At 45.0% G+C, this 26,079-nt stretch overlaps 3 protein-coding genes across 4 annotated transcripts; all 3 read right to left on the reverse strand.

The window, feature by feature from the left end:
* Window positions 1-5,524: 5,524 nt before the first annotated feature.
* LOC6528684 (angiotensin-converting enzyme) lies at window positions 5,525-8,006 on the reverse strand. Its single transcript, XM_002089690.4, has 6 exons — window positions 7,898-8,006; window positions 6,405-7,661; window positions 6,084-6,301; window positions 5,907-6,029; window positions 5,671-5,849; window positions 5,525-5,613 (listed from the first exon to the last, which is right to left on the reverse strand). The coding sequence occupies exons 1-6, from the start codon at window positions 7,934-7,936 to the stop codon at window positions 5,603-5,605; spliced, it is 1,827 nt and encodes a 608-aa protein (XP_002089726.1). The 5' UTR covers window positions 7,937-8,006; the 3' UTR covers window positions 5,525-5,602.
* A 99-nt stretch (window positions 8,007-8,105) lies between these two features.
* LOC6528685 (phenoloxidase 2) lies at window positions 8,106-10,559 on the reverse strand. The gene is made up of 4 exons (XM_002089691.3): window positions 9,485-10,559; window positions 9,330-9,425; window positions 8,513-9,274; window positions 8,106-8,451 (listed from the first exon to the last, which is right to left on the reverse strand). The coding sequence occupies exons 1-4, from the start codon at window positions 10,466-10,468 to the stop codon at window positions 8,239-8,241; spliced, it is 2,055 nt and encodes a 684-aa protein (XP_002089727.1). The 5' UTR covers window positions 10,469-10,559; the 3' UTR covers window positions 8,106-8,238.
* Window positions 10,560-10,700: 141 nt separating this feature from the next.
* Window positions 10,701-25,940, reverse strand: LOC6528686 (putative sodium-coupled neutral amino acid transporter 11). Of its 2 annotated transcripts, XM_002089692.4 has the most exons (11): window positions 25,797-25,940; window positions 25,250-25,506; window positions 22,705-22,764; window positions 17,214-17,510; window positions 16,895-17,009; window positions 16,087-16,339; window positions 14,315-14,385; window positions 14,042-14,203; window positions 13,780-13,892; window positions 13,531-13,722; window positions 10,701-12,610 (listed from the first exon to the last, which is right to left on the reverse strand). In XM_002089692.4, exons 2-11 carry the CDS (start codon window positions 25,310-25,312, stop codon window positions 12,368-12,370), a joined length of 1,569 nt encoding a protein of 522 aa, XP_002089728.1. In that variant the 5' UTR covers window positions 25,313-25,506; window positions 25,797-25,940; the 3' UTR covers window positions 10,701-12,367. The 2 variants fall into 2 exon arrangements, with proteins under 2 accessions (XP_002089728.1, XP_039226349.1); XM_039370415.2 differs by lacking the exon at window positions 22,705-22,764.
* Window positions 25,941-26,079: the final 139 nt, after the last annotated feature.

Raw genomic sequence — 26,079 nt, forward strand, 5'->3', positions numbered from 1 at the left:
AGTTAACCAAATGAATGCAGCTTGTAGGGAGATGGGCTGAGACGCGTGGCTAGGACTTTAAAAACTTTCCACTCCAGACTCGATATGTCAAAATAGTAAGCTGATCTGTCAGTCATTTATATACATCAGCGAGGTAGGAACAAAATCAATTTCTGTGCCACGAGCCAAATCATCAGCGCCAATCTCGAGGCAATTAGTGATCTGCGGTTTGAAGCGGCAAAAACGAAATTAATTCAGTATACGAAATTGGCGAAGCTGAAATACACTTTATTGTTACTAATTTTACATAAAATTGTATCGTTTTATAAAAGTAGTACCTATATATCTATGCTAAAAAAATGCTAAGCATTGATACCTTGTCAAATAACAATGAATGGATTGTATAAGATACATTGTATAAGCCTCTTTCATAGGATTAGCACACAATATATTATAAAAATCAATCATTTCGCTTAAAGCCATCGTATCAGAATTCATATAAAAAAAAACTATCAGATACAGATACCCCTGATAATTACCATTGATTTACCATTAACAAAAAATAAATAATGCCATTTAATCTTTAAACATCATTCTGCATTCAACAAACACAAAACAATGTAATCTAAAACAAAAACTAAAATCCAAGCTATTGACAATGCACAGAGCACATTAAGTCCCCCAGTTGTATAACACCTTCCTGAAGAGCATTCAAATATTAAAGACCAGTAATGCCATAAATCAATTTCAGATGCGGCAGTCGAAAGCAGCAGAGCTGAAGATGAAGTGAGCTGCTTTCCTCGATTGGGATTACCACCAATGGCATCTGCAGACAATTGAACGGGATGGCAGAGCTAAAAATGTGTGACGCTGTGAATAGGCGTTTAGATCTTTTTGTGTCTGGCATTTTCAGACGATCCCTATGCCGACGTTTTCTGGTTTCTTTCTTTTCGCTAATTACACAATTGTCTCGCCAGAGCTTTTTCACATTTTTGTGTCATGTGCGGGAAGATTGGGGCTTATACAACACGCAGACTTCGATGGGGAGCATGCGTAACCGAGGGTGTTTCGGTGTGTTTTCCTTTTCAAAAGTATGACAAGAAACAGCAGACGACGAATGCGGGACGGCCAGACAGACCATCTACTATCCGCAATCCGCTGACTGAGCAGACTAAGAGGCCCATAAAAGTTAAGTGCAATAAATTATGTTGAGTAAATGTAATTGCCCGGCAGATGATATATGCAAAGCCATTTGGAAATGCGTTTTATCTGCACATTAGTGCGTGGGAGAGATTTCAGGTTTCGTAAGTGTCGTATATATGTACGCGTGAGTATATATGCACATACAAGGCGATGAGCGGAGCGACCTAGAAAATTGGCTCATTCGCTGACAGTGCAAGACATTTCATAAGGCGCAGCCAAAATTGGCCACAAATGGCACCGTTTACAGCAATCGTCGAGCAAACAACTGTTTTTGGCAGCGGGCCAGGAAATTTAAGTTTGGCATATTAAAATACAATTCAAAGCAGCAGCGCTGGTGACTTTCATTCGAAGAGCTTTCCATAAACACACGTTTCCTTATTGCTTCAGCCGCTCACTTCACCGATCGATCGACCGATCAGTTAGCCTGCTAATGCCTCCACTTAACGGACAACTCCAGTTGCAGGCTGCCAAGCGATTGGAAAATAATCCGACCGCAGGCCAAACGGAACCCATCCGTCCCCGTTCCATCAAAGTGCAGTCAGCAGCTGAAGGCTGAAGTGGCACAAGCCAAAATCCAATATCCGAAATCCAAAATCCCGAATTACAAAAATAGACCCGGAGATGTTGGCCAAAAAGAGTCTTACGCCGAAAAGTAAAAGAAGTCAGCGGCTGCCACAGCGAAAATGAAAGTAAAATTAATTTTTTCTTTTTGGCCTTTCAAGGGGCACCCGCTGCCCGATCGCCGCTCGCTTCTTGGCCATTTTTTGGCGATGATGTCAACATAATTTCTCCACCTACACAGCAGGCCATCCATCCCACCTCGCTCCACTCTCTTTTGACCCCTGTCGTCGCTGCGTGATTGTGGACTTTAATTTAAGGCGAGCACGCGCTTACGTAAGAGCAAAAAGCTGGCCGAGCCGACCCCGGACTACTCGAGTTCGTGTCTTCAGTCTTTTGTTTCAGCAGGAAGCGTAAGCTCCCCCATGTCCATGATAAACACTCGTGCATTCTGAGCAACATTCGGCGTGCGGCGCGGATAATGATCGCCTGCCAACAGAAGAGGTGCAACAAATGATAATTATGGCTAAGCTATATCACTGTGATATCGCAGTGGCACCGAAAAAAGGTTAGCGCGGTGAAAAGAGCAGAGCCAACCGCCTGCAGGGCCCGCCGTCCAGCAGTGCGTATACATAATGCTCAGCCGCCACTCGCATTTGTTGCTGTAACATTTTATTGCTTTTTATTCGACTGCGCTACCATCACAGCGCGCGTCATAATATACATAATTTCTTAATTGCTTGGGGTCAGCTCTCGGATGGATGGATGGATGGATGGATGGATGCTTGCCTGGTTTGTTATGGCTGATTGCTTCTTCTGTTTTTCTCTCTTTTTATTTTTTGTGGCTATTTCGCCTTTTTGGGGCGCCACGCTGCGGCAGCTGGACAAGACTCAACATGGGATTTCGTCAAATAATCATAATTTTTGCGCGAGCGCGTGACGTTAATGATGATCTGCAGTTTCTTCTTCCCCAGCTTGACTCGAGAAGATCTTTTTGCAGCCATTTCAACTCTTGTTCCGCAATCGTAATGAAAGTTGGCGCCGAAATTTAATTTCCATACAGCAGGACTGAAGTAATCGATGAGCAGAGTCCAATGAGGGGAAATCACCAAAAACAAAACCAAAATATTTAACTCTTTAGAAATTAAAGAGATACCCTCTTTTTTGATTGACAAGAAATATAAATTCGAAAAATGTAATTAGAAAAAGTAATAAAACAAACGTTTCCCAACAAGGAAAGTGTTTAAGTAAAGTTTTGGAACGATTCCACAGGACCAGTTTAAAGAAAATAAAGAATGTACTCTTATACTTATATAAGAAATACTGGTAGGGAATATTTATTTGGCCCCTTAAATGCCTTACACTTAATCGACCACCACGATTTCGCCCAGTCTTTCCCAACTAATCCTCCTCGTAACATTACTATAAGCCCGCTATTGTTTTGCGATTTGCAGATCTGAACTTGACAATGGGCTCGCGTAACAAAGCCATTTCGGAGTCTTATTCCCTGCTCTCGTATTCCCACACCATATGCTAAACCTATTCACCTCTGATTTGGCCTATTGTGCGGGCTTAAGCCGAATTTCGTTTATATCTGCTCACTCGTTCGTTTGTTAAATATTTGCCTCCAACGTGCCCGATGAATATGTAAACAAAATTCGCATACAACACTCGCATACCCCTACACATGTTCCGAACTTGTTAACGAGTGCTCACATATGGGGATTTACTTTTTGGGTTAATGTTAATGTGAATGCATCTCCTGATGGGCAATTTAAAAAAGTTCACCAAATTGTCTGACATAGACATGCAAATTTCATTTAACTTGTTTTCCCTTTGCGGTTTCCGTTTCGGCTCTTTTCTCCAGCCACACAGCATTCCCATACCGATACCCATACCCATTCCCATACCAGTACCCATACACATACCCGTATATCTATGCATAATTTGGACACTTAAGTCTTTATACTCTGCCAAAGAGGCTGCGCCAATTTTGGCACGAGATTTGCAACGCAAAATGGAAAGATGCTGTTGTTAAATGAGCTTACATTTAAAGCCAGCGAAACTATTAAGTTTAGCTAGCGAAATTTCGAAAAATTGGCTTTCTCAATAGATTATTTATACATCTTCCATTTTAGCGTTAAATAAATAAATCTTGCTTGTCAATGCACCATTGGTCAAGAACATAAATAATTAATAATGAGTATATTTTGAAGTGCTATTATTTGTATAGAGCATGAAAACTTGTAACCCCTCGTTCTTTTTGAGTTGGGTACAGCTGGCATAAAGACGAGCGAAATACCTGGATGGCGGCGTGGGTGCCTTTCACTCACTTGGTTTCGGGACGGCTGGGCGTCGTGCCATGTCAAAGTTGGACTCGAGTCGTTTGTGCGGAGCTGTGTGCTTCTGCTGCAGCTGGAAATGATTCAATTTCACGGCCATTCATTCCGCGCCGAGTGCGCGGAGTCGCCACCGCAATTTGGCGCAATTAGCAGCAGGCAGACTTACAGATCGGCTGCCTCGCCAGCTGACAAAAAAGCAGGCGGCACGCAATGCATTCGCCCATTCGCCCATTTGCCGCTGACGCCCCCACTCGAAAGCGAAAAGGAAATCCAGTCGGGGAAAAGCATTCGTCCAGCTAAATGGGTAACGCCCGCCGGCTGCTTGGCCAAAAAGGTGGGTGGATGGATGATGGGTGAGTGTATGACAGGGGGGTGGACCGACCGACCACCGACCACCGACCTTGCCGCCCGCAATTGCTCCACAATCCGCTGGGCTTGGACTTTGGCGTGGCTAATGACCACCGCATGGACGCAGACAGAACCGCTGACCTTTCGCCAGTCGCAGAGCAAGTGAAGCGTGCCAGTTGCAAGTCGTCAAGTCCGGCAAGTCCGCCAGTGAGCTTCGGGGGTGGGAAAAGTGTCTGTGACGTGAGCAAAATTCAAATTCATCTTGTCCGGTCACAGCCACTGCAAGAGTGGCTCGGTCGGATGTGGATGTGGATGTGGCCAGTGCTCTTGGGCACTTGGAGGTTGCCAAATGTGGTCAACTCCGATGGAAACTAAAAGAATAAGTCAAAGCTGCCCACGTCCGGAACTGATTTTCCGGCTGACTGGTAGACAGTTGCTAAATTCTAGTTTGCTGAGCATAAAGAATAATACAAAAAAAGACTAGCAACGACGCTATAGTTGAGTTCCACAAGAATCAGATACCCGGTACGCAGCTACTAGAAGTGTGAATGGGAAATTTCAACATTTTTCTGGCATATCAAGAAATTATTAGGAAATAATGAAATTAAAATAAATTTAAAAATTGTTTAAAAGTTTTTGGTCTATCTTTATATGGTCGGATAACTGTTAAATATTTTTCAACGAATCTAGTGTACTCTTTTAGTCTCCGAGTAACGGGTATAAATATACGCGGTTTATAATGTATAAAAATGTATCCAAAATTAATTAAAAGTTTGACAAAATATTTTTCACGTCTCAGAGTGGTCAGAAATCAAACCAAAACTGCTGTCATTTACTCTCACTAAGTTCATTTAATGTGCACGGTGCTTTGTTTGAAATTTGAATTCATTTTTTTACGCGCCCAAGCAACCACTACTGTCATCTCACTCCAACACACACGGTCTTTAGTTCGATCCCCAGAGCTCAAGTGCGAGTGAGATGGGTAAGAAAACCCGGTTAAAACCGATTGGGGGCAGTGTTGGAAAAGTTTATTTTCTAGGGCGGTTTAAGTTCAAACTAAAATTTAAAATAGTACAAGAAAACAATTTGAAGTATTAAAGTTTTCCCAAAACGGCGAAATGTATTTTATTAATATTTGTGCGCAAGCTAATAAAACGCTTCATTGAAGGGCCTCAAACAATTTCTGGAAAAGTATGAAACCTATTATATTGAACCCCATTTTTAATGGAATAAAGCTTACTTTTTTTGGTGCCAGTCCATCCAGTTTTCGAATTGGCATCCTTATTGTATTTACCAAGCCAGTCCAATACAGGTTGATAGTACTCCAGCAGCGCCAAGCTACTAAGTCCAGTGTTATTTGGCAGTATTTTGCCAACCACCTGTTTCCACGGTTTCGTCGAACCCAATGACATCATTGATCTAGAAAAATGCAATTTTAGTTTAGTTTATCACGTAGCAGCTTCTCTAAAGTCTCACTTTAAATCATTGCCGACGACCAAGCTGCCAAAGAAGTCGCAGTTGTGAAGCGGTCCACTGCTAAAACTCTTCTTGCAGAACTCGCGATAGAACTGGTAGCCCAGAATTTCCGATATGAATTTCCTAAATAAAGTAGCTGATATATCACAACTCAAAGAATAACTAGGCTGAACTCACTGAGTCTGGAAGCTCTGGTCGATGTTTACGTAGAACTTGTAGGGGAAATCAATAGCACCTTCAGAGCGATCCGAGGGCGGCTCGATTCCCGCATGCTGCTCCATGAGCCTCCAATAGTGCTTGTTCACGGTGTCCATGTCCACAGTATCGTTGAGAAGATCGTGCATCACCTTGGTGTGCACATAGTATAATGGAATACTTAGAATCGTGTGGATGGCCTGAATTATAAATTAACAATTAAAAATTAGTTGTTCTTCTCTAAATTAAAATTCAGATATACTCATGGCATATTCCAAGCTGGCCAATCAATACCGAACTCACCATACGGAAGAGGCGACTCATGAGGGCCGTTTCGCTGAGCACTTCCTTGGCCAATCGGCGACCTGTTAGATGAGCCGGTGAGGATGCGGAGAGGACCACCGCCTCGCCGACTGCGAACTCCAGGTTGTAGGCCTTAAAGTAGTAGGAGGGCAGGTGGCTCTTCTGCTGGGCGTAGTACACCCTGGCCATATGGCTGTGGTACTGCATCAGCTTCCGGAAACTGACCTTCTCGCAGTACATGAGGTACACGTGGGGTGTGAGGTCGAAGATGGAGGGGCGACAGTCGTCGTTGGGGCTGTCCTGGTTTGGTTCCTTCAGCTGGTTCTTGTGGAACTCCGCGGACAGCGGCTCGAAGCCCAGCGAAGTGTAGAAGCGCTCGGACTCATTCACCATGGCCTTGGCGGTCAAGTGACTGACGAACTCATCGAACTCCGGCAGCTGGGCACGCGGGTAGTAATCTTCCAGGATGCTGCCACTGGCCCAGGCCTGCTCGAGGACCTGCTGGAACAGATGATCCGGTATTGGTCCATTGAGATTGACCACATCAGAGCCGTACTTCTTATGCAATTCTTGGCGGACAAAGGCGTGGAGCTGCTGGTATGCGGGCCGCAGCTCCGTCATCGCCTGCTCCATCTGCTGGAGCATCTCCTGGCTGTCATATCGGTACCAGAGCTTGTGCACCGGCAGCTCCAGGATCTTGGCGGCCCTCTGGTAAGACTGCACTATGGTGTAGAAGTTAAGTGAAGCCCACAGCTGGTTCTTATCCCGCCACGCCTCCCAGTAGTACTTCAGCTCGTCGGCATCCCTGCTGCTCTGCACAATCTTCTGGATGTCCGGGAAATAGGCCAGCGGACTGTCGTCCTCGTTGGGCATATTGGCCCCACCCAGATATGGCTCGATGTCCTTGTCCGTGGAGAGCGTTTGCAGGGCGGCCAAGTTCATCTGCACGGAGGAGAAGTAGTCGTCCCCCAGGACGAACAAGTCGCCCGCACTGCGCAGCTCCTGGAGAGCCACCTTCGTCTGTGGGCTGCGAATCTTGTCCAGATCGAAAGTCGCAGCCTGCCGGGAGATGCTCACCAGCTCCTCGGCTATGCGCTTCACATTGTTTAGCTTGGAGAACAGGGCGTCGAAGTCCTCCTCGTTGTTGGCGGAATACGTTTCGGCGGCAATCTCATTGTAGAACCTGTAGTAGCGATCGCTCGATTGATTCACAAACGTCTTGGCCTCCAGGTCAATGTTGGCTGCTGCAGTTGCGTACTAAAATATATAGCAAGTTCACTTTCAATATGGTTGTTATCAAAGACTTTATTAAGTCTCCTAAGTCTCCTTAGTCTCATACTAGGACCACAATATCCACTTATTATATGTATATAATGAATCCAAATGAAACATATTTCAAACACGCAAAATCATCATTTAGAGTTTTTTTAAGACCTAATCTTTTTGTGGGATCTTTGCGGAACCAATGATTATTTAATCGGTACAGTGCTTACGCCAATGCCTGCTATCAGCACCAGTAGCAGCAGGCCCATCTTCTCTGGAATCGGATTCACTTTCGCACTCAACACCGGATCTACTCGAACTGAGGTGCTCCGCCCGCGGAGCTGGCATTTAAAGCTTCTCCCGGGCGGCTGATAAGCCTAATCAGCGAGAGATGCTCGTCCGGAGGCCGACCCACAATAATTGAGAACAAAAGTGGGATTGTGGAATGCCATGATGTCTTGTTTATTAAGCGGCTCAATAAAGATGCAATAGATTGCTAAGAGTTGTATATCTAGAAGTGGGCGAGGCCATGGAATCGGGTCAGGGCGAGTCGGGATCGGGAGCGGATCGTCTAGTTTTGACGCTGCACGGTGCGGTTCTCGTGGCGGATGTTCACGTCCACGATGCTCATGTTGGGCGTGAGGAAGTTCACCAGGCGGTCGACTCCGCTGCGGGGCAACCTGTCGAAGGGGAATCCCATGGACTGGCGGTCCGGGTAAAGGCGATCACGGACGCCGCAGTAGGAAGCGGCATCACTGCAGCGACCCACCAATTGCTGGTCAATCTGGAGGGGGGAGATAATGGTCAGAGTTGTACATGGTTTCCTCACCAGGCAGTTAACATACCCTATCGTTCTCGAAGTTCGACACCATGATGAACAGCACGCAAGGCAGTCCCTCGGGCAGACCCTTTGGCACCAGCATGTGGTTTGGCCAGCCACAGCCGCAGAAGTTGAACTCCAGCTCCTCCGGAGTGCCGGCGGCAGGACGATTGGCATCCAGGTTGCGGAAGGTGCGCTCAAACGGTATGGTCACGCTGGACTCCGTGGAGCGGCGTCGGATGGTGTTTGGTCCCGGGTTCAGGGCAGTCACGAACTTGTCCAGCTCGATCATCATGGAGCGCTGATCTCTAATCAGCATGGGCTGGCCACGCTCGTCGTTCTTCGGGGCGATGAAGATGCGCACGTAGCCAAAACGTTGGGCACCACTATCGTTGTTCACGCTGATGGTGTAGGTGAAGGGCAAGTGCTGGAGATGGGTGAACCGGGCGAAGACATTGCCTCGGGGCAGGAAGTCGAAGCCACGGGACATGTCGACGTCCGACTGCTGCCAGAAGGTGGTCAGGTTATTGGGACGCCCTCCATTGGTGTCCACCTGGATGCCCGTGATCGAGACGCCCGAGTAGTTCAGCTGGTTCTCGGTGTAGGCGGGCAGGCGTGACTTGTGCTCCTGGAAGATGCGATCGATGTAGGAGTGCCACTTGTAGAACACCGGGTCGCGCATGGCGGTGGACACATCCCCCATCACGCCGAAGGACTCCAGGTGCTTGCTGGTCGGATCGTGGGCGTACGAGATGAAGGTGTGTCCATTGTTGTGCAGGTCGCCGTACTAGAGAAGTAATGGGGTTAGTCTCTAAAAGAAATTTTCAAGTGGCGTTCATTACCAGCACTCGGTTGGGCGACAGAATGGAGGACTCAATCATGTTGCCGAGGGTATCGATGCCTGTGGCCTCATCCAAAGGCACACGGTTGCCACGCTCCTAAAACGGAATATGGAATCTTAGACTTTAAGTCAACGGAAATCCCACCCATAACTCACATCCATGACGAATCCTTGGTGGATGGCCTCGTAGATGCGATCACGCCAGCGCTCCAGGTCTCCAATCTCCACATTCAGCTGGTCGGCCTCACGGTTGAGATCGCTCAGCCTGGTGCTCTCGAAGCGCGGAGGCCAGGCGCGGCTGGCCACCAGAGAGTCCATCTTGGGGAAGTAGCCCTCGGCAATGGGATCCCGCAGGTTGTTGAAGGGCAGGACCCTGGCCAGGTTGTTGCTGAACCGCTCGGCATTGTAGCGGGCGATCACCTGCTGGTGCATGTAGTAGAAGAGCTCGCCACGCCGATCCTTGGCCACGATGCTGCGGTCGGAGGCCTCGAAGGGGTAGACCAGGTGCCAGTGCCAATGGTGGAGGTTGATGCCCAGATCCTCGCGGAAGTACCACAGTCGGTGCTCGGGGTCGAGATCGGAGGCGGTGTAGTCCCTGGGAATGGTGATGGGCATACGGGAACCGGGCTGTACCACGAACGACTCCTCCCGCATCTTTCGGATCACCTGCGAGTCAATGAAGCGGTCGGGGAAAGTCTGCGAGAAGGAGGGCAGATCCAGGCCCTGGGTGTCCGGACGATGGAGCAGCGCCACCGACAAGGCGTAATTGAAGAGCACCGGGTTGACCCGATCCCTGGCGTACACTGCCACGCTCTGCAGATCGTCCACGGAGCGCATGTTCATGAATATGTCAATCAAGCGGCCGGCGATCCTGCGGTGCTTGGGCAGGAACAGCGAGAACTGCTCGTCGCGGCCCAGGGACATGGGAATCCGCAGATCGGGAATGGAGATCTCTCGGACTGGAACCCGCTGCTCCACCTTGTCGCCGACGCGGCTCTGCACCTCGTTGCTAATGGGACGGTAGCGGTCGGTCAGGAAGGAGTCGGGCACATCGAACACGGTCACCTTCTTGCCCTTGTCCATGAAAACGGGCTCGGTGGGATGGTCGAAGAGCAGGAGGAGGTTCTTCTTGTCGGCCATTTTCAACGGGATGTCGGGATGTGCTCGGTCTCAGAGGAAACTAAGTGGGGAATGTCGCTGGAAGTCCGGTAACTTCACTACTGTGACTATTCACCGAAAGAGCAGCGCTTTTTATACAAAACTTCGGAGGTACTGTTTCCAGTAGTATCAGTTTTAGAAACCGCAAGAACGCCTGAGAAATAAAATTCTCGACGCGGAACTGCGATAAGGACATAGTATGGAAACCGCAGTGTTGTTTTAGCATATTTCTAAAATGCAGTTTTATTATTTCAAGAATATTTCATTTGGTTTTGCTTTAGCTTATCTATACATATGAACTATTGGAATGAAATCGGATTTGGATATCTCTTGGGTATGCCTGCGTTGTAAATAAAAACTTCTCTATCGCACGATCCTCCGGTCACATACCATCTAAACAATTTAATATATGTATATATATGTGGCTACATGCATAATACGGCAATAATAATTATTACAATTCGGCTATAATCGATCAACACTTCCCTAATTCCCTACTACTGCTTTGATATACATATATTTATATAGCATAGCGCTAAAAAGAGAGATACAACGAGATATTTGGCGAGTGAAAAGATGAGCAATATCGTACGACAAGCGGATCTATATAGCGTGTATATACAGGAAGTCTGTGGAAATTGTATTCTGCTGTTTCCCTTTCCGTTTCCGTTTCCGTTCTCGTATTTGTTGTGTAAGAGCGAAAGGTTCAGTTGGTTAGTTGGTTTGTTGGTTAGTTGGCTAGATCTTGTAAAAAGTATCTCAGAAAAGCCCTGGGCATGTCCCGTGTTCCTTGGCCATGATATGTAGTGTTTAAGCTCTTAGAATATAGAGTTGTGGGGTCTTCAGCTTGGTTCCGATCTCTCAGCCCGAAGAGAAAGTAATAGGTGATGGCTTTTGTGTGAGTGTAAAGACTTTAATCACTTCCAAAAATGCGTACACATGTATTTACATAATATCGTGCAGTATAAGTATAAACCAAGAGTTGTACAAAAATATATCTATGTGTATATATAAATATTCGATCGTGTGCGGTGTATATATGCAATTCAAAATAGAATTCAGTGCCTTTAACAACTCAAAACTGTTGTTTAAATCGATGTGTTGATGGATATAGTTTGATTTTAGTTCGGTTCAAGCGCATTGTTATCTACCCTTGTATACATATACATATAAAACTGGGGAATATGAATATGAATAACGTCGGGCCGTAGATATACATACATAGTTACAAATAGTTGTCGGTACATATAATACTTGTTCGAGTTCGATTTTGATTTCGATTTTGATTCGCCTCTTGGGGAGTTGGTTTTCGCTAAGGATTGCATGTGTATATTGGTGCCCAAATAGTTTCAGACTACGCTAAAGCTACGGATAACATCTAGTTCTAGTTTGGTTTAGTTTGCCTTCGCTCCATTCTTTCGATTCGATTCGATTCAATTCAAATCGCTTAATCAACTTGCTGGCTTCAAAGTACAGAGTACACACTTATATATCGAGGAACTTTCACTACTTCAACAATATCGACATCAACAACGGGGATCCAACGAAATGTACACTATAAATGACTATCCGGTGCAAATATACATGGGTTGCTCGATCGGAGAGAATGCCTGGCCTTTGTACTGAGGTTCGCCCGTATCACACATCACACATCCGCTATCCACTATCCACTAGCCAATTCAACTCTGTGCCTACTACATACTTACGCAGATACTTTGAACGTCTGGGACTCAGGTACAAGTTTCTTTCGATGCGACGTGGTGCAGCTCCGTTAACCAACCGAAGGTGAAATCAAAAGTTCCAACCCAAAACCCAAACCATTAAAATGCGATCCCAACCTGCGCCCTACGTCGTGGAACGGATGTCATTCGCTCCCTTAACTTAGTTCGTGGAGGTGGTGTTCTGGAACTCCTGCCGGCAGTAGCCCATCACAATGTCCGATCGACAGTCGCCGCCCATTAGTCCCGGCAGGAGCACCGCCGCCCCCAGGATGGTCACCAGGGCTCCGAAGACCACCAGGCCCAGAGCGGGCAGCTTCTCCCGGCTGAGCAGGGCGTGCGGCTCCATCTGGATGTAGGCCAGGCCGGGCAGGATGTAGGCCAGGGGTATGGCCGCCAGGAGACCCTGAAATGGGTGGACTGGTGAATGGGCGGATGGGCTAATGGGTGGGGCATAAATTTGCATGGCAAATACAAAGCGGGTTCGGGCCAGAATTTGTAGATGCCGTTTGGGATTGGCATTGTGGCCAATACCCGTGACCGGAATACAAGGGCCGAATGGTTACGGACGATAATAATAAACTTGGCCATACTGTTCTCCCTTTGGCCTGGCAAATGTGAATGGCAATGTCAGAATTAGTCTCAGATGTATTTAATGAAGCATTTGATATACGTCGATTCTTTGTTGTATAGGTTTTTACTTGAATATATAGATTCTAGCAAGTTTTGTCCTTTTTATGCAAAATATTCACTAGGTAGGTTCACTAAATATTCTTTAAGTTTTTAAACTGCAAAGTCCAAGTTATCTTAATTTTAAATGACCTGAGCTTGAGCATATAACATAAGTTAAAAATAAATGATAAGAAATGTGTTTTTTCCGTAATTAGAAACATAGATGATTAATTTTAATGGTTAAACTCAAATAATCAGTAGAAGTAATAGATTTATTTAATCGCGTGTATTACCGCAAAACCACAAATCTAAAAGCCGGATATATAAACCAAAAGTGAACTTGTAAAAAAGGTAATGGTAATGAGACAAACAAGTAGTTTTAAAAGGAAGTAAAAAGAAGATTGACAAACAAGTAGTTTTAAAAAGAAGATTGACAGAGGGCTGCATTGATATATACATATATTATTAAATATATTATATATATTTTAAATGCTTTTTGGGTAATAACTTCCTTTAAGAACCCTAAAGTCATACATAAGTTTTTATTCTAACAGATGGAAACCATTTATATATTGAGAACTCTCTTCTTCTGGTCAAGGGTACCCAACCCATTTTCTATGGACGTGGATTAAGGACGTGGGAAACCATACTCACATTCAGCTCCAGCACCGAACCCAGGCAGTCGGTCATGGGCGAGATAACGAAGGCGCTGAACACGATGGCCATGGTAATGGCTTTCGAGTACTCATCGATGATGGCCCCCTTCTCCAGACTGGGGTCCTTGTCCTGGGTGAACTCGCTGATGGGCTCCTTCAGCACGAACCGATGGACGAGGGCGCGCACGATCTGTGGGGAATTGGCCAAAATAAATGTGGGTTGCGAAACTTGGTCTAGGATGCCCACCTCGCGGGACACGAAGCACTCGATGGGGAAGGTCAGGAGTATCGATATGGAGAAGAGCACACGCGAGAAGTTCATCAGGTCGTCATCCCAGCAGTAGTTCTCCAGCAGGTCGCCTGCAAGAAGAAAAGCCAAATCCCAACGGGATTGGGACGGCCGTAAGCAGTAAATGGTAAATGGTAAATGCCAAAAACAGACAGAAGACAGGAAACATCCGCAAATTGCCTGTCAGTGCAATTAAATGCAATTTGTGTCAATCCCTCACCTTGGGAAAGGGCGCGGAAGGTGGAGTAGCCGGCGATGCCGAACAGGGCCGCCACCGTCCAGGCAAATCCAATCGAAATGTGGGTGACCTTCTCCCAGCGCTCCATGGTCGCGTCGCGCATCGATTGATAAACGAGGAAGGTGTTGTGATGGCACATGAAAGCTGCACGGACAGAGGTCCAATAGAAAGATAGATGGATGGATACACATGATACATATATACATATATGGAAGGCTAGTGGAAAATCGAGTGGAAAGTCCACCCTCAGCTCACCGAAGACCATGATGCCCGTGGCCGGGATTAGATCCGAGTTGGCAAACCGCCAGGACTCCGCCGTGTCCGTCCTGGGAACAAATCATCGCGGGCAGAGCGGGCAGAGGAGGGGTAAAAGGTTATTCCGTAAAGCATTACACAAAAGTTAACACCAAATTAACATTTCGTTGGCTCGGACAGCCCCCGGAAATGTGAATTATTCGCATAAAAAATGAGGAAAACAAAAGGTGCGCACCCAAAGATAAGGAAAGGAGATTGAAGGTCGGGCAGCTGCAAACGGGAAATTTATTTAAATTTTATACCAAGCCGCAGACGCAGCATTCAAGGCTCGCTCTTCCCCCATCTGAAAACGGGGGAAATCCTGCCCCGTTGACCTTCAAACTGCTGGGGAAAAGTGTTGCCAGCGCATATGTATGAATGCATGCAACTTAGTTGCACAGCAACAGACGCAACTGAACTCGACTCGACTCGACTCGACTCGCCTAATGAAAAGCCATAAAAGGGAAACAAGTGGCACACTAAATTTTATGAGCTCTGTGCCACCCTGCAGATTCTTCTGCACCACCGGCGGGAGCAGGAGCACCAGCACCATCTCCGCGGGCAGTTGCCACAGATTTGAAAGCACTAAAGCGGCACTTAGCACTAAAGCCCGGACCACCCTCACCCTCACCAACGCCCAGGCCAAGCCAAGTCACCCTCGGAATGGGGATACCCCATCCGGAGCCCTATTCCCCAGCCCAGGTCCAACTGGCTGCAACTTTGTCGGCGGTTAGGGAAAATCGGCGAAAAGTACACAATTTGTAATTAAAATGTAAATAAATCTTCACGCGCTTTGCCAGCGTTGTTTGTTTGTACGTTTCCTTTAGGTTTTTTATAATTGCTTTGGCGGCCAGCAATTTAAAGAGGAAGTTGGCTGAAATTGGTTTTATTCGACTCGGGACTACACCTTTAATTTACAATTAAATCTATATTTTTGGCAATAAATAAAGAGCTTCGGCATCGAATCGAGTGTACCCTTTGAGAACACCGTATGATTTATATTATTTTCAATCAATAATACGACTTTTCCTATGCCAGCTAAATGCTGTAGTTGTCCGTATTCCGTCTTATGTCAAATTAAAACCGAAATTATTTATTAATGTTAACGAAACCATATTTTGTTCATCATGTTGTTCCATTTACTTATCAAGTAATCCTACAGTTTTCCGATCCGCCTCGTTTCGTCAGTTGAAAGGGGTTTACGAAGATAGCTTTAAAACTGAGAGACTGTATATATGGCTGTATCGACTCGGCTGTTGACAGTGATCAAGAATATATATGCTCTATTTGGTTGCAAACGGCCCATCTACTGCGCAGCAAACTTCTGACTGAAATCAACATACCCCCCGCAAGGTTGCAAAAACATAAAATAAGGTGAAGTAATTATTGTCGGTAAGTAAAAATATTAATGAAATTCTTTTGATTAGGTATTATGGTATTAGTCAGCGATTAAGCAGTAATTGTAATTTTTTATTGTTTAAATTCAATTGATAATTGACTCAAACAATAGTGAAAATTTTACGTACGAATACTTAAATAGTTTCACACGCCATGCCCTTTAAAAAAAATCAAAATAGGAGTTGAGTATGTCAACTTTTTCAGCAAAATGGAAAAGACTAACAGCGAAGAACATAAATCCAAGAACCAAGAAATTAATTTAAAAGGAAGTCCGAGAGTCCCAGGCCTTGTGTTCTCTTGGTAGAAAATTGAAGACATTAAGCTAATATACTTACACTTTGTAATCGCCCGACATGAGCTTGATGATTACGGCAAACAGGATGAAGACCACGCACGCCAGGCTAATGAAGCTGGCTCTGGCCAGTCTGGAGACGTTCTTGTAGAGGCAGAGGGGCATCACCACGCCCACGTTGACAAAGAAGACCACGCCCAGTCGGACGGCGCCCATGGATCCGCCCCAGGAGGGGAAGAAGCGAACCAGGACCTTCGACAAAGTATCGCCCACCACCACGTTGTAGGAAATCATGGCTGCAAGAGGGTTTGGTTTCTATCACAGCCATTGCTCATAAGCTTTATATTAACTCATAAAAGTATTAATGGGAGTCCGGGAGCATTTCAAATATCAAATCAACATTGATTAATAGAGATAACAAAGTATATACATTTGGATCTACATTTTTAGTTTAAGTAACATCAAAAAATGACCCCATTCTTAATAATACTAATCGAAACTATATGTTATTAGTAACATCAAAAAATGACCCCATTCTTAATAATACTAATCGAAACTATATGTTTTAGTATTAGTCATATTAGTTATTAGTAACATCAAAAAATGACCCAAATCTTAATAATAATAATCGAAACTATATGTTTTAGTATTAGTCATATTAGTGTTTGTTAGCAATTCATAGATCATAAAAATAAACATTTAATTAAGCAGGTTGTGATAATCCAATAAAATAACATAACTTTTGCTTGTATAAAGTAGTGGCCAAGTAGAAAAGGAACAAAGTAAAACCTCATTGATGAAATGAAATAATAACGTAATGTGCTGGGTATGCAATAACCTCCCCAACTTACCCAGGAAGGGATACATGAACTGCAGGAGGGAGAGCAGATAGTACCCGTACTTGCCGTAGGCCGCCTCCATGATGCCCGGATAGCTGAACCGGCCGCAGATGTGGCCGCATCTGACCTGCAAATGAAATGAGGCTTAAACGGCAGCACACGCCCTCGCAAATGAGTGCGCTCGTTAATTATGTGGCAAATGCTAAGCGCGGAGTCGAGCGGAAATGCGTTTGGCATGTGACTTTGTTCGTTCCGCTCCGCACGGCCAGATTGGCTGATTGGAACTTTAAAACCGATTTGGGAAAGGCATCGGGCTGGGCCCGCCACTCACCATCAGGATGAGTGAGTAGTCGGTGATGTAGGCCACCAGGATGAGCAGGGCCAGACCCAGTCCGAATCCGGCTCTGTGGAGGGCGTAGGGTATGCCGATGACGCCGCTGCCCACGATGGAGTTGATGTAGTTGAACGAGGCCTGTGGCAGCGAGGACAGCGTATCCCCCAGTCCGGCATCCTGCTGTGCTTGCTGCTGCTGCTGCTGCGAAGGCTGGCGTTGCTGCTGCTGCTGCGAAGGCTGCTGCTGATGTGGCTGTTGCGGCTGGCCCTGTTGCTGATGTGTCTGATGGTTGTTCTAGGACGGTGTAACGTACAACAAAGGTTAGCTATCGGTCTCCCTTGTGCTCTCCATTACTGCTCGTTGATTGGGATAAGAGCGCAAAATTGCCTCGAGTGCCTCTTTACATCAAAAGCAAAGCCAACAGAACCCGCTCTCCAGTAACATCCACACACTACCTAACTCCCGACGGAAAATGTTGCGTATACGCAATATTCAGGTGGAGGCAAAGACAAAGGCAGCTCGTATCCGTATCGTAAATTGCGGTTCTGTCAAAACGATTCTCCCCCATCTACTGTGTGTGCACTGAGAATCCAGAGAGTACCTCATTTAGTTAAAATACAATACAAAATGCACATTTTCTGTTTTCTCTATTGTATTACAGTGCCTTTTAAAAAACGTTAACCACCGATTTTTTGTAATAAGCACGTATTCCACGTGTATGAAGCGGAAATCCAGCTTTAATTCTTCACGGACGCACAAATGGACAGGCAAACGGACGGACAAGCAAACATAGCCAGATGGACTCGGATAGAAACTCGGATTACAAAAAATATATGCATATATTGGTAATAGAGTCGGGAACGCTTCCTTATATAGTATACTAAACAACTTGAAACTGAATATATTGTTTTCTCTATGTATTTTCTCTTTCTTGCGTGTGTTGGTAATACAAGTTTTCTATACTCCCATCACCAGCCGCCTGCCATAAAAGACAATTTTATATGAAGAGCTGCTACATAAACATAAATAAAATTCCTTAGCCACGTCATAAAGTCACGTAAAGCGGGCCAATGCTGTGGCCCACATTTACAGCATGGCAACTAAAAAATAAAGCAGTAAAAATAATAAAAACCGAAGGGATAAGCCCAATTTGGAGCCAAACTTTAGCCAGCTGGCAATTAAAGAAGTTTTCGAAACAGAACTTCGGGGAAACAGCAAACAAACAACGGAAAAGTTTACACTTCTGCAGCTTTGCCCCCAAACGCCCTTAAAAAGGGAAGTGAGTGCAGAGTAAACATTTGCCAGAACTACTTTAAAATGGTTTCCGGAGGTGTTTGGGTAATGAACATTTCCAAAGGCAAATTACGCGCGGGTTGAGTTGAGTTTTCAATTCAATTAGGTGGCGTCAAAGGTCGCAGGTAGGTTGCTTGTATTTTGGGGTGGGCGGGGCAGGCAGCCGTAGAGTGTCAAAGAAAGTGGCTAATTATGAGGCACGGCCACTGGAAGGGCCATAGGAAGCCCGGATAAAGTCAAACCAACAGTCTCAGTGCCAAGGCTGCATCAGCAGAGCAAGGTTACGGCAGATGGCGCCCAATGAAATTACAGAGTGTCCGTTGTCAGCGGCCCAAATCTTTCGTCCTTTCATAAAAGAGCACAAGCAACAGAGAAAAAAAGATGAAAAACAAATTGCGCCGTCGAAGGCAAATGAACGAACGTTAATCTCGAGGAAACCCTTGAAGGCTGGGAAATTCCGAACTCTCAACAGGATAATTTATGGCCAGCTGCTGATTAGCATATCATATGGAACATTACACCTCCATCAAATTGTTATGGCCACTTGTCCTTGGCCGCGTTTAAGTTTCATCACATCACCAAGAAATGTGCATACGGAATCATAAATAATAGCTTGAATAAATGATATCGATGAATGAATAAATCTGTTTCCGCTGTTCAATCGAGCGTATTTTTGGGTCAAATTTGAACTCGGACCCCACACACATGTTCGCATTGGGCGGTCAACATGAAAACGTTAAAATTCGTCAAGACTCTCATAAATAATTTCGCAGCATTCCCCTGTCAGCAATTAAGCCTCGCAAACCCAATTCATTTAACGAGGGAAAAGGGGCCAAATGAGGCACCAACAAAATCCCAGTCGGAACTCAATTGATTAAAAATCGTGTGAAACGTGAAAGCAGTAAGGAAAAAATTGGGAAAAGACCGGAGATGAAAATTGTTTGGTGGCTTTTCCAAAGGCGCACGTGCCCACATGCCATGTGGAAATCCACCTGGCAGAAGTACCTGTCTAACAGAACGATTCTAATAAAAGACAAACATTGTCGGAGGCAAATACAAACTCAAACACAAATAGCAACCCAGCACTCGAAAGGCAATCTCCACTAGACACCAGGCAGATCCTGGACCAATCCGGGACTCGGTCCCGGTGGCAAACAACCCATTTTATGCACTGCACGATTTTAATTAATAACACTCATGTCCTGCGACCGCGTCTCGCACTTTCCCTTCCAACTCCTATTTTCTGTTCGGCGCTGAAATGAAGTTGAACTCGTGCACCCGAATAATGGAATTAAAATACCCTTTTCTTTTATTAAAGAGGAAAGGCTTATGAAGGTCCGAAAAAGTGGTAATGGAAAAGTCAGTACAATGTACTTAGGTTACACAACTTTTGGTATCAGTGCTGCGAGAAGCCAACTTAGGTGCAAATTAGCAAACAAATGAGAAAGAGATTGGATATTTTTCATAAAATTAATTGAAATTTTCGAACTTGGCTGAGTTGTTGTGATCAAAACATAAACGGGTAAAATATGCTGGCTTATTAGCTCTTTTAACCGAAAACGGTAATGTTCCATTACCTGTGTTACAAATACTTCTTATAGCCAAACATGGCCCAAAGTCAGAAGTATTCTAAAGGGTACAAACAAGTTGTTTGTCCAAAACGCCGGAACATATTTGGCTGGCCTAATGAAATTAGAGAACAATGCCGACACAAGGGGAGCAGCCATTTGCACTTTAATAAAGGCGTTTTGGAGAACAGCAAACACACACTCATGCCCAGATTGAAAGGACATGTGCATTTTTAGGTGCTCCTCAGGGCCTGGCCAAACAATTAACCAGGGAGCTGAAATTATGAAATGGCACGGTGTTGGCACTGAACTGCTGCCTTTTTGCATTCCAATTCGTGTTCCCCTGAACTATTGACACAGTCGCGTCGGCACTGTTGTCCTTTCAGTTCCTGCCGTTCCCTCGGCTGCACCTCCACCCCTGGCGATAGACAAACAGGGCCTACTGCACCTCATATTGCCATAGCCACCCATGTGCCCATCTGCCCAGTACCCCAGTCTCCGTGTACAGCGAAAAAGTAAACACTAACATGCGAGGCAGCCAAATGGTCCTCCGGTCAGGCTTAACCCGTTGTAGGCTTGACCTCTGGATGGAATGGGTTGGGGTGTTGTTTTAGGGAAATGGTAAAGAGTCTGACCTTTGCCGGCTGCATGGGAGAAATAACCCAAGAAACCACAAGTGAGGGTAAATTTATTTTCATAAAAACAATATAATAATGTTATCCTATTTATGTACAAATATTCTATGAAAAACATTTGAAAAGTTGGAACTAAGTAAACTAGGAAATGTATAATAGCATACATGTTTTTCTTTCTTCTTGACTGCATACATTTATACAGGGTAAGTATAGTATATCAAAATTAAGTTCCCATTCTTGGTTTTCACCAGGTCCAAATCAACCACTTAACATAGGTCACCATAACTGGCACTAGCACCTCCGACACAAAAGCCACTGATCCACTGATATAATACTATACAAATTAAGCTAGTGCATATTTAAGGAATCTTTTATAATTACATCTGCTGTATAAGCAAATTATAAGTTTATTATATTTATAAGTAGATTATAATATTTCCAACCCCTTTAACAAATACATTCAGTGCTTCTGGTTGTCCCCCGCTCTGATCTGCACTCTCAGTGTTTAATTTAATTTTTGCAGTTCCCTTTCAGTCCATTAAATGTGGGGTCTTCGTCGTTGGCCAAGAGCTGTTCCACTTTCGGCTGGAACTAACCTAATTGAGAAACAGTCAGCTAGCCAGCAGAGCGTCCCAACTATTGGCAATTTGGCTTTGAGCCGACGCGACCATTAGTTGTGCAAACAATCAGGGCTCTTTGGCTGCCTTATTTTTATTCGTACCCTCTCCCACTCGTTAATGCTGAAATTTTTTGGCCAGCCTTGGCTCGGCCTAATGGCTTTGCCAACAACAAAGCCGAAGTTTTGTTTGGTGCGAGGCCTAAGAAAACAACAAAGGCCCAACACACTCACCAACTGACATTCCTTACTTATGCATGGTAATGCATCAAATATTACACAATGTTCCCTTCAAGTTCTCGGCCAGCGTTGCCGCCTTCATTTCCTCCTTCTTTCCCTGCCTCGGAAAATCACTACTGTGTATGTTCGAGGATATGTATGGGAAATCCTTTCGACAGACATTCTCTGGTATTAGTTGCCGGGATTAGACTCGACTTTAAGCCACGCCAGCTTGCAATACTCTTAGTAGACTTTTTGCTGGCCTTTAATAAGAGGTAAGCCAGATGGATGGGTTTATTCCTCGTAAGCCCAGGTAGGCTGCTCAACATGGCCACGCTTATGCTCAAGTGCCACATTAGCCTTAGGAGTTTGGGAACTTTAACAGATTTGAGAATATTAAATTGAGGATTTTAATGGTTATCCTGCAGACCATTAGAAAGTTTGTTGTAGTGCAATTAAAACAAAAAAGGGTGGGATAATATAACCACCTATTTAATTTAGGCAGTTTTCTTCTTAATTTTGTGCTGAAAGTGATAGTGAAGGAGCTCAAAACATAATATTGGACTGATTTTTAATGATTCATTTTATAAAATTTGGAAAAGTTCTGCTTTGTCTAAGTGAAAAATTAGATATTTCAATGACGCGAGGGAATAGTTTGCCATGCTTCTCCGCATTTTAACAGCTATTAACAGCGTTCATTACCAGACGGCGCACATTTAATTTTCATTAAATTCGATATTTCCCTCCATCGAGTCTGTGTAAAAGTATGCAATAAAAGCACACATTTCAATTGTAATTTGTCTTCATTATCAACTCGTACACGACTTGGCGCGATGCAATATTTAATAAGGCGCTCGCGAAGTAGGCAAGGAAGTATTTCTTAATAAGAAAATTCTTTTGATGTCCAGGGACCAAAAGCAATTTGTACCGCCCGAAAGACCCCGTAGAAGGTCGCGGCCAGAATGCCAGATGTGTCCCACCCACCCTGCCACTCCGCCCCACTCCGTCCCTCTCTTTTCCCACTCGCCGTCTCTTTCCCGCAGAGCGAGTGTAGGCGTTACTCGGCTCGGAATTTAATGAATGTGAAGGGGGCTTGGGTGTGAACACGACTACGATTCGCAATGCAAGTGCAGTCGAGAATGTGGGTCAGAGTTTACCTTCATTATATTGTTGAAGTCATCGAATGCATAAGCCTCGGTAACCGACACATCGCTGCCCTGGTGGAGCGCATGAAAATTAAATTGTTAGCCATTAAATCGAGTTCACTTCACCGACAATCGAGTGCGCGCTGAATGAATTGCTTAAAACATAAACGTAAAATACACATCAAACCAAACACGCATGCATGCACGAATCATAGCGCAAAAAATTCAAATTTATTCCCATGCAGAATATCTGTATATGGATATACTCGTACTTTATGTGCATATATATAGGAGAGCGCACATATCTTTCTGGAACACGTGTTTTCATATATCGCTGGGGGAAATGCGCGCCAGAGCTCAGTGGTTGTCTGAGTTTTTCACGTCTTTTTATCGTTTGGCCTGTCAATTTCAGAGATACGGACGCGAACAGTGTTTGCTTTTATTGTTCCTAAAGCAGCGGGGTGTGGTGAGTCCGCAAGGCGTCGAAATCGAATCCATTTAACCAACATCCATCGCACAACACCCATCCACCCACTGGAGGCCCAGGAGAGGGACTTGGCGGGGTCTCGAAGTGTTTTCGGCGATTCACCTTGATTGCCTGCGCGCCACAATGGCCGAGGAGCACTGGGGTATGCAACAGTTATTGCATAACTTGAGCGGTGGCGTATGCGTGATGCCCGTTACCCAAACGCCACGTGGGCGCAGCCCACTGTCTTTCTATCACTCTCCAGATATCCAGTAAGGGACCATCAGTAGCCATGGCTTTTGAAATTTATCTAATATTACTTTTCCGGACCATGATTCCGCATCACCCACAAACAATGTTTGATTTAATTGGGTCAATTGAGAGTGGGATTGAGTTAAGCGCTTGAGCGAAAGGCTTCCGGCCAGTTTGAAATTCCAATGGAGACTTAATTGTCGGCCCAGAGTGTCGGAGAACTGGGCTCCCCAGGGCCAAGTGCATTGCCAGCTGCAGCTGACATTGATTTCTGTTATCTCACGAGGGGGTGACATTCTTATTTGATGCCTCAGCTGGCCCAGTTGCCAGGACGGGAGTAGCTCAAGGATCAGGAGCAGGAGGAGGAGGTGGAGGCGAAAGCGGAGCCGGTCCAAGGCCAGATACGAGATGCGCGGCGCTGTTACCACATGCCATGCATACTAAGCGACGATTAAGTGGATGCGTATACGGCTGTGGCTGGAGCAGGACCCATAAATCCATCGCCTCCTTATCCTTATCGCTATGTGTAGGTGCTGTGTAATTAAAGGACTTTCTCGCCGCTTATTGATTTCGTTATCTCGAGCATTTTGGCGGCCACCTCCTTGGGAAGCCCAATTAAAGCTTGCAGGTTCTTGGAAAAACTCGGAAAAACACGCCCGTAAAAGGTCAGCGGTGAGACAATAAATAGCCGAATCCTTGGGGCCACAGGCGATTCCATTGCTTGTCATCAATCATAGCATGTTGTGAATTGTGCTTTGGATAATCACTCAATCAAGAGGCGATTCGCTAGTTCCCATGTGTCTTTGTCTAAGTCTCGATGGGATGGCGATGGGGATGTGGTTCCATGGGTGCTGAAAACAAATTGATTTAACAGTCCTTCTCGCTGTGATAGCTACGAGTTGCGGGCCACGATTTCAAGTGTGTGTTGCTGCGTATGTGCACACGGACAGACACGCAAGCCAATTCCAGCAGTTTGGCGGAATGGAATTCATAACGAGCTTAAGGGATTATCTGGCATAACCCGTCTCCAGATTCAAATGCAAATGTAGGCGGGGCCTTAATTAAGCCATGATTGATCGACGAGGCATTTTGTTTATTAACAATTCATTAGGCAGGCTAGGATTTGGACACATTTTCATGTGTCGCCAAATCTGTTGTGGCTGTCGACTTGGAAAATTTAATTTGCCTCACAAAGCAAACTCAATCTCTATTGATTACGTTTTTGTAGTCACATTCAGTGAGCGTGCACAAAAATTTTCAAATGACAGCACACAACATATTCGTACACTTGTGCAATATTTCAAAAATGTCACAATATAAAACATTTGACAAAGCATAAATACTTTTCGGGTGTTTTAACATGATTTCCTAACTACAAGATAACGTTCCAAATTATCTAAAGGGAATAAATGAAAATTCAAATTGAGCTAGATGTACATACTAACAAGGACATTTAACTTTTAATTTTGTGAAAATATAAAAAAGATATCCTATGTTATGAAAATATCAATGCAAATAGGTTAAAAAAAAATCCATTGCAGTATGAATGGTCCAACATTACAAATGTGATAGGATTCTTCAGAATGGAACTACTAAAACCAGCTGAGAACCTCGACTTTTGCCACAATCGCGGTCATTATGCACTCAGTGGGCAGCTGGGCAATCAGTCAGTTCGTGTGGCTGCAATTAGTCGGAGTTCCTGCGGCTGGGAAGTGTGCAATTAGGGTGCTGCAAGGAAGTGCTCGAGTTGTGGGTGCTCTCAGTGATTCGGGGTGAGGACTCGAGAAACACGCGCTTCTGAGACTCAAACTAAGTGCATGTAATTGGTGGCCAACTCACCTGGCGCTGCAGGATATAGCTGAATTCCGTGGCGGTGTTGCGTCGACTGTCGTTCATGTTCATGTTGCTTGGTCGGGTTTCTTTTGCTTATTTTTGGTCCAACTTTGCTAGTAGTGAAAGTTTTAGCAGCCTCTGGCTTCTTTTTTAGCTCAGTTTGTTTACTAAGTTGCGTTTAGTTTTGGTTTGGGTTTTGATTTTAGTTTAGTTTTAGCTCTGGTTTCGCTTTTGTTTAGGTGGGTAGTTGGCTTAGCAGCCGCCTGCAAGCAGATAAGAACATTTTCAGCTGAAATAAAATAGAGCCAGCGGGGAAACACAATTTGTCCGCAGGCACAACACAGCTTTAGTTTTCTTGTTAATTATAAAGAGTTATACAAGAACTGTGGAACATTACTTTCTTTCACTGTCACTGAACAGCAAAAGAACGAAAAACACGAGATTGCTGGTTATCTAGTTTTAAGTGTTGACTAAGAATTCGTTATGCGATTGTGTTTTTGATTAGTTTTTTGTTGTTCTGTTCATTTCTCAATTGAATTTTGCACTTTCTAACCGATTTATCGGGTGTTCGATGCGATTCGGTTGCTTCGACGCTTTCGATGAGACTGCAGCAATGAAAATATATTGCGAAACTCTCAACAAGGATACTGTTAGCGTTGTCCTGTGGACGTCGCGCCGCTGCCGAAGTTCTGCTCCCTCTCCGTCCTCTCTCTTCGCGCGTCGGCGTCGTGTTCTCTTTCGCTCATTATGCTGTCGTTGTTGTTGCTGTCTGACTTTGAAATCGCCACACATTCACAACTGCACCCACACACGCACCCCAATTGCGCTCTCACAAT

This window comes from Drosophila yakuba, chromosome 2L, assembly GCF_016746365.2.
Source record: "Drosophila yakuba strain Tai18E2 chromosome 2L, Prin_Dyak_Tai18E2_2.1, whole genome shotgun sequence".
Lineage (NCBI taxonomy): Eukaryota > Metazoa > Arthropoda > Insecta > Diptera > Drosophilidae > Drosophila > Drosophila yakuba.